General features: G+C 47.8%; 1 protein-coding gene across 1 annotated transcript in view; it reads right to left on the reverse strand.

Moving 5' to 3' along the window:
- The window catches only part of FREM2 (FRAS1 related extracellular matrix 2), a 357,328-nt gene extending 350,089 nt beyond the window's left edge, over positions 1 to 7,239 (reverse strand). The window contains exon 1 of the mRNA XM_007952448.1: positions 2,067 to 7,239. Within this exon, the coding sequence (XP_007950639.1) occupies positions 2,067 to 7,239 (5,173 nt within the window). The remainder of the gene's footprint in view (positions 1 to 2,066) is intronic.
- Positions 7,240 to 8,585: the final 1,346 nt, after the last annotated feature.

The following is an 8,585-nucleotide window of genomic DNA, read 5'->3' on the forward strand; positions in this document are numbered from 1 at the left end:
CACTGACCTTCTGGTTAGTAGCTAAATGCCTTACCAACTACACAGCTCCTTACAACTACTATATTTAGAAACCACCATAAACATAATTGATGATGAGTCAAAGTCAGTGAGAGATAAGAGCAATGGTCTATTATAAAATAGTATAACCTTAGAGTTCAATATGTATGTAAAGATATTCCAATAATTTTAGCTGTGGGTTTGGTCATATAAATTTAAATTATCTGCCTATTTGCCTATCTTCATGCAAAAAAAATCATTTTATAATGTCTAAAATAATTTTTTTCTTTTTTGAAAGCCAGAAGAATGATTAGAAAAAACATTTTATATCCTCTGCTATATTCCTTTCATCCACTTCAATTTCCATGAAAATAAATCAGTCTAAGATTGCATGGCATTGCTATCCTCGGAAAGCCTTCATACAAAGTCTCTTGCTGGTCTGGCATGACACTTGGCATTCTGAGGTTTTCCTGTCCCTGCAGGCCCTAGGATATATTCAGGCTTTCAGCCAAGAATCAGGAGGTTGGAGTGTGGGGAGATTTGCCAGCATCTAAAACAGAGAAGTAGTTCACTTTAACACTACATTTGGAGACACCCATGTTTGTTAAAGTATTTGTTATCTCAGAGCACAACACTGTTGCAGGAAAACAACACCCCCATGGGGACGCCCTGGGGTTAAGCTCCATCTCTAACCACAGAGCCCACATAGAATAGATCCAATTTCCACTCTGGCATGGTGAGATTTTCATGAAAGCAACCCAAGGCCTGTTGTAATGAAAGCCACAGGACTAGAGAACACAGCCGTCACTCTCAAGCCAACATACTGAATGGGCTTCTCCCTTCCGTCACTGAGTAACTGTTCATAGGGCATTTGCCCTTTATGTCTCAGACTGTGCCCCCACACAAAGGAAATCCAGGTTAGAAAAATTCTACAGCCTAACAAACACACACTGATACATGACATAAGAGGTGTTTGTTACTGTGCTTTGAGTGGGACTGGAGGGAGGAAGTTTGAAATGATTAAAAATTTTCCTCTTTCAATGATGATTAACCTTATTAACATATCTCCAGGTTCTTACCAATGAAGTGGTTGTATATTTTGGTGATGAACATACAGTCTTCTTATACATCACTAAGCATACTCTCCATGTTTGTGTGTATCATAGTAACCAATCCTAGAAATGTAATTGTTATAACTCTAGAAAGGTAACTCTTATGTCATTGGACAGGTATTTTCCTAAGTCATGAAACAGTAAAAAACTATTAAAAGTATCTACAATACTGTTTATATAAATATGAATCAATCTTGTACTTCTAGTTACAATGTTGCTAGCAATCATAAGTGTCATCAGAACAATGCTCTCAAAAATTAACCAAAGTGAAGTACATTTGAAGGTTTTTATTTGTTTGTTTGTTTTTGTAATGGTAATTGATAACCATAACCATAATACAGAGTATTATTGTTAAATGCCTAGTATTTAGATAGCACATTTTTCCCTAAGGAGCTAAAATACTTCAGCATATCTACAGCACACAAACAGAGGATGCTCAAGGATAGGGGTGTCAGGATCAGGGTTGGAGAGTGTTAATTCACCAAAGTTTAGTCTTGCTTTGGGAGCATACATTGCCATAATCAAAATATATTGAAGCTCCCTCTAATGAATGTTACGAGCTCTGGTGGCATAGTGCACAAGCCACTTTACTGCTAACCAGAAGGCTGGTGGTTCAAACCCACCAGCCACACCTTGGAAGGAAGGTTGAGCAATCTACTTCGTTAGTGATAATGCCTTGGAAACCCAAGGAGGGGTCACTATGGGTCAGGTCCAACTCAATAGCACAACAATAACAACAACTAATGAATACCGCTACCATGGAACAAATGGCAAGAAGGAAGAAGTGCTTCCCTAGGTTTTTCCCTTCTCCTTCTCTTCCCTTCAATTATTCCCTCCTGTTCCTTGTCCTTTGGATTCTAATTTGATGCTCTTCTTCCGAGGTCAATGACAGCCATAGCCTCAGAATATAAGACCTGGAATATTATTTGGCTATAAGGATAGAAAAGTAAATCATACCTTGCATAAACTGAGTGACACTGTGGTTGCCTTTGCCAAGGTTGAAGAGATATCCATGTCGAGGGGCCTCTGTCACAATAAACCTAAGAGAAGCATGTAAGCTATCTCTGTCCTCCACTTTCAATATTTTGCTTGTGATCATGAACCCCAAATGACCAGTGGCCAGAAGGCGAAGCGTGGAGGCACCTTTATTCACTGCAATTTGGGGCACACTATTATCAACAGCTAAGACCTGGATCCTCATCACTTGAGGTCTCTTGGTTTCAAATACTGTATCAGGAAATACATAGAAGTCAGTGTGGGTGCCATCAGTTACCGTGAAGGAAAAACTATCTTCACTTGACTCGGTGCCATCATGTTTGTAGCTGATTAAGTTTTCATTCAAGTCTTGCTTGGTAAAAACCGTGACATGTCTGGTATTGTTGAACAGGAGATGACCATGAACAGGCATCTGAGTGACAATGAATTTTAGGAGCTTGTCAGGAGTATCTCTGTCCTCAACAGTGAGTTCAAAGGGAGTGATAAGCTTGTTTTCACTTTCACTGACAACTAGATTGTGGATAGTAACCACTGGTTTTTTGTTGTCCACATCACTAATGGAGATACGGAATGTCCGGAAGACAGGGTTACGTCCATCAGTGACTTGGAACTCAAAACTATCCATCTTCACCTCATCCTTGGCTGTGTGGATATAGTAGATTTTGTTGCCAGCAAGTTGGAGCTGAGTGAAAGATGAGATGGATGTCCCAGACTGATCTGTGCACTCTAAGTGGCCTCTCATGGGAGCCCTAGTGATGGTAAAAACTAGGTTTTCATCAGGACTGTTCAAGTCACTTGTGCTTAGTAGGTCTGTAGTGAGGGTGACTTTACCACCTTCTTTCAAAGACACTCCTTTACTTACCACATCAGGGAAGACAATGTCAATGCTGCCAATGGATACATAAAAATAACGATCTATAAGGACATTGATCCCATCAGTTACATCAAATTTAATTAGGTCCCGGATGCCCTCTTGCCCAAAATGGACATAATGAATTAGGTTTCTGTCCACTTCATCCTGAGTAAAGTTCATGCCCAATGTTATATTTTCAAAGGCACCTGTAGGTTTTTGTTTCTGTAATAAGCCATGTCCTGGACCATAACGAATAATATAAACTAAGGATTTGTCTTCAGAGTCCAAATCAGTGGCCATTAATACTTTGTTGCTGATAATTTTGGTTTGCCCGATTTCTATTTCTAGTCCATTATTTATGGTCATTCTAGGGGTCTCATCATCAACAGGGATAACCATAATGAGGACCATCTTTTCCACAGAATGCTTGCCATCTGTGAGTTTAATCACAAAACTGTCTTCCTGGGTCTCTGAGTCATCATGCTCATAAATAATGCTGGAACTCTCTATGATCTGGTCTAATGTGAAACTTTCAATCACAACTGTACCATTTATTAGCTGGTTCATGATGTGACCATGACTTGGAAATTGGGTAATAGTGAAAGTTAAGTCATCTGGGGGTATGTCTGCATCAGCAGCATTGAGGATGGGGGTGTCAATCACCAGACTCATGCCTTCCATCACCATAAATTCTCTCATAAATATTTCAGGCTGTTCATCATTTGTGGGAATGATAACAATAGGGAAAATATGTCTATCTGAAAAATTAATGCCATCAGAACAACGAAATATAAATCGGTCTTCCACAGGCTCCACCCCTTTATGGACACTCTGGACATAGTTAATGTGACCTTGCCTGAGGTCTTTCAGGGTGAAGGCACTGATGGCAATTCCTGCCCTTGATTTCTCAGAGCCTGGTGCTGGAGCAATGTTTTCAACATAACCTGAGGTAGGTTGAATGACTATAATGCACAAGATGTCATCATTTAGGGAATCAATATCTTCAGCACTTATATGTGTTGAAGTAATAACACTTTTGCCCCCTTCCATTACAATAAACTGTTCACCTACAGAAATTTCTGGAGACTGGCTATCAACAGGGAGGATGGTCACCCACACAGTAACCCCTTGGATAATATTACCCCCTATTCTCCATTCTTGAGACATATCTGACAGGCTCAGGTTAAAAGAATCCACTTTGGGCAATAAGCCTATCTCACCACTAGTGTGAGCATAGACAACAGACCCTTCCAAGATGTCTCTTTGGGTAAACTGTTCTACAGGAACTCCATTGACCAGGATTTCCCCATACAAGGGTGGGTCTTCTAAGAGGAAAGTCAACATCAAATCATCAGTGTCTTCATTTGCCCCCTTGATAACATTGGCAGTGATTTCAGTAGCCCCATTTTCCAAAACATCTAAGTAGGACCCCAGTGTGCCAGCAGGAAGGCTGAGCATGGGCATCTCATCATCTACTGGCCGGACATGTACTCTGAGAGTGATGGGTACCACATGGTATCTGTCGCTGACTTCTAAGGAGCAGCTATCACTCAAGGACTCATCTCCATTATGGGCATAGGAAATCTGGCCCTGCTTGATGTCTTCCAAGCGGAAGATCCCACCCACATGCAGTCTCTGGCCAGACAGTCGCATATGGCCATGCTTGGGAACTTGGGTGAGAGTGAAAGAGATGTGGGCCACATCAGTGTCTACATCAGTTGCGTACAACTCAGTCTCACTTAAGATGTGGTGGCCCTTCTGCTGAATTGTGAAGCCTGTGTTGAGGATCTCAGGTGGCCGGTTGTCCACAGGTTGCAAGTAGAAAGTGAAAGTGCCTGAAGCTACATTTCCAACATGGTCCTCCACCTGGAACTGGAACTGGGCTACTCGGGCAGCTACTCCCAGTTCTTGATCTGGGGGCCTGTAAGCAATTTTATGGTGGTTGATCTGGGCTTGGGTAAAATGGGTCACTGTGACTGAGGGGTTGTCAGCCAGAACCAAAGTCCCCAGAGGGGTTGGCGAGTGGTTTTCATCTGTGTCCATGGGTGGTTGAGTCACTGTGTAACGCAGTTCTCGGTCATCTGTGTCTAGGTCAGTGTACCGCAGCCACTTCTTCCTCAGTGGTGTGAGCTGGGATTCCTGTACCACCATCCTAAGGGGACAGCCACTGCCCAGCTCTGGAGGTAGGCGATCCACGGGATGAATACGTATAACAAACCTCTGTAGCCCAGACTGATTGGGAGGGTCATAGTTATCCTGGACTCTGAACAGGAGCTGGTCCATGACTGGTCCAGGACTATGGGACCCAGAGTGCCTGTAGAACAACCTCCCCTCCAGTATGTCCCGCTGCTGCCACTCTGTCACTATGCGCTCATAGAATGCCCCCTGCTTCCTCCAAGGGCCCGTGACGAGCTCCTCCTCTTCAAGGGGAGGATGAGTCTGACGAAGAAGCAGATGCCCTGTAGTTGAGTAGGGTGACTCTAGCACAAAAAGCAACAGAGAGTCATCTGAGTCCATGTCTGTTGCACTCAGAGTGAGAGGAAGGATGGGCACCGTTTCACCTTCTGCCAGTGTCAGCCCTGTGTTGGCATTGAGGACAGGTGGCTGGTCATCCACAGGTACTAAGGTGATGGGGAACAGGAACTGCACCTGGTGCCTGCCTCCTCCGTCTACCATGCGAAGTACCAGGTTGTCACTCAGTGAACCATCTTTGTCATCATGTTGGTAGACCACCTGGCCAGCTGCCAGCTTGGCCACAGTAAAGGTCTTGGGGGCAGAGTTACCACTGGAAGCACCCAGAAGGATGAGATGACCATGCCGGAGCCCAGCAATCACTTCCAGCTGCACTGCCTCTAGGTCATCCTCATCACTGATGACCAAATTTTGTGGTCCACTGCTTGCAGGTCCTGTTAGAGGCTGAGACTGGCCCTCATAGAGAATGAGACCAGTGTTCCGGGTGACCACTGGAGCCAATGTGTTCATGGGCTTTACCACGACCATGAAGGCAAAAGGGTCTGAGGCTGCTCCTTCAGGGTCCACCACCTCCAGCTCCAATTCAAAGACACGTTCCTGGTCAGAGTCCTCAGAAGGAGGCTGGTAGGCAATCTTCAGGAGGCGCAGATCCCTCTGGGTGAAGGAGGAGAGGGGCAGGCTGCGATCATCAGTGCTCACCAGGTAGCCCTGGCCAGGCTGGAATGGAGAAGTGAGGTTGAAGACCAACAGGTCAGGGGCAGACTCAGCATCCTCAGCTGCTAGCATGTCTGGGGTCAGCGCCGTCAGTACAAACTGGTCCACCTCCATCATCATCATGGCCACAAAACTGGGTTTGGGGGCAGTGTTCTCAGTCCCTCCTCGGATCCTCACCAGCACCTGGAAGTGTTCTCGTTTCAAAGCAGGGCTTTCCACAGGAGTTCCCCGGGAGCGCAGCTCCACCACCATGGGCACCCAGTCTCTGTTTGGTGAGCGACTAGGAGCTGTGTGGCGGTAGCGCACGCCTAGCTGCTGGAAAGCTTTACAATCCATCAGGAGAGGCTCCAGGGCACCCCGCTCATTGACTCTGCTCGGGACCTGCGGGTAGTTGAGGAGTTCCCCATAGCGAGGCAGCGCGCTCAAGTCAGACAGGATGCCCACCCGGCATTCCTCTGACTCGGGTTGGTAGGCGAACTCCAGGCTCCGCGCGTCCAGAGCATTGCTGGTCCCCAGCAGCTCCTCCACCACAAGGGGCAAGTTCCGAGTCACAACCTCCAGCTGGGTGAACACCACCTCCACCTCCAGCACCAAAGGCAGCACCACCGCCCCGCCTGGCGCATGGTAACGCAGCTGCAGTCGGACACGATCCCGCGACGGGCTGCGCGCTCCCAGGTGAGAGTAGCTCACCTCCCCAGGGCCATAGTCGCAAGGAAAACGTTTGGGATTCATGCTGCCCGGCCGCTGAGCTAGCGCATCGTTGTCTAGCACGGTCAACGTGCAGCGGTCCCCAGGCTGCACCTGCAGGACCAGGTCGTGCAGCGGATCCAGCCAGACCTCACGGCCAAAGGGCACCCGGAGTCCGCGGTTAGCCAACACTATGGCTTCCTCGGAGGGGACCCCCACAGCCCCCGCGAGATCTGGGGACAGCAACGCCCTGCCAGGGGCTGCGGGTTGTGCCAAAACACGGCTTACCAGCGACAGGAGTAGCAGCAGCAGCAGTCGGGGCAGCGGAGGAGGCATTGGCTGTAAGCTGGAGCGCTTGGCTGCACCGCGCGCGCGGGAGGTGCTCGCGGAGGTACCGGCTGCGTGCATGGTCGAGGGTTAGGGCTCGGATAGATCTGCTCGCAAGTATGCAAAGGCAGTCCCTTGTCAGGGAACAAGACACCCCAGAAAGTGCCAGGACTCCACACGCTGCCTGAGGAGTCCTGCAGTAGCCAGGGCTGGGCCAAAAGGATGGTAAAGTTGCGCAGCGCCGTTGGGTGAAGTTGCCACCCAGGACACTAAGCCCGCTAGCCAGTCGGGCTCCGCCGCTCCCAGGATCCGTCTTGCTACAACTGAGTCCCTCTCCTCCTCCCTACCGGGTCCCGGGACCCTGCACTTTGAGGGAAACCCCTCCCCTTACACCCACTGGCACTAGCCCTCCCAGGGGCCAATCGCCGGTCCCGGGAGGAGGACCGGAGTCGAAGGTTGGGCAGCAATTTCTGCCAATCAGCTCCTAGGGCCGAGGCGGGGAAAAGGCAGGCAGGGAGAGGAAAGGCGCAACAGGTTGTTTCAGAAGTGAGCAGATACTCTGCAAAGGCTGCCCATCCAGGTTCGCTCCTCGCTCGAGGCTGCAGCGGATTCCTTCAAGGGATCCTGAACTCGCAGCTCCAGCGGTACCCAACCCTTTAATGGCCGACAAAAGGAGATTCCTCGTTGTAAAACATCACCTCCCAAATTCAGTGGAATCCCAAGCAAGGGTGGTCATTTCTCCCGCAATCCTGCAAACCTCTGTAGCCCAGACTGAAAATGAGACTCAAAGCTACTTGGGTTTGAACCAAAACTCATAGCAGTTTTGCAGGCGACTTTCGAACTCTAGTGGCGTAGTGCCTAAAACATTTGACTGCTAACCAGAAGACTCGCGGTTCAAACCCACCGGCCACTCCTCCGAAGAAAAGTTGGGCAATCCACTTACGTAGTGATGTCGCCTGGGAAACCCAAGGAGGGGTCACTGTGAATTGGATTGGACTCTATGGCAGCGAGTTTGTTTTTTGTTTTTTAGGGCATTATTGCAAAAGGAAAACAAATGGGATTAAAAGCCTAAAGTAGAACAGGTTGCATCCGTTTCACTCCTCCTCCTCCTGGGAAATGACAATGGGCATAGTCCTGAGATTGGTACGTTTTTAATCAGCCCCTCCCATGCCACCAAAGTTCACCGAGTAAAGGGATAAATGGGCATTTGGAATGCGTGAGAAATGCAGTCTGGTCAGAATCGAGAGACTCGCGCTGAAGAGTAAATTCGAGGGAATGCCGCCGCAGGCTGTCTCAGAGCCACTGCTGTTAAGGCAGTTGTCATTAGAGACGTTCCTGTTCTCTTCGCAGTAATCAGACCAAGTACAAACTAAGCCCACTTGTCAGCATCACAGTTCTTTGCATGCCAAGACAATTGATTAATAGCC

This window comes from Orycteropus afer, unplaced genomic scaffold (genome assembly GCF_000298275.1).
Source record: "Orycteropus afer afer isolate SDZICR_OR568_19922 unplaced genomic scaffold, OryAfe1.0 scaffold00338, whole genome shotgun sequence".
Classification (NCBI taxonomy): domain Eukaryota; kingdom Metazoa; phylum Chordata; class Mammalia; order Tubulidentata; family Orycteropodidae; genus Orycteropus; species Orycteropus afer.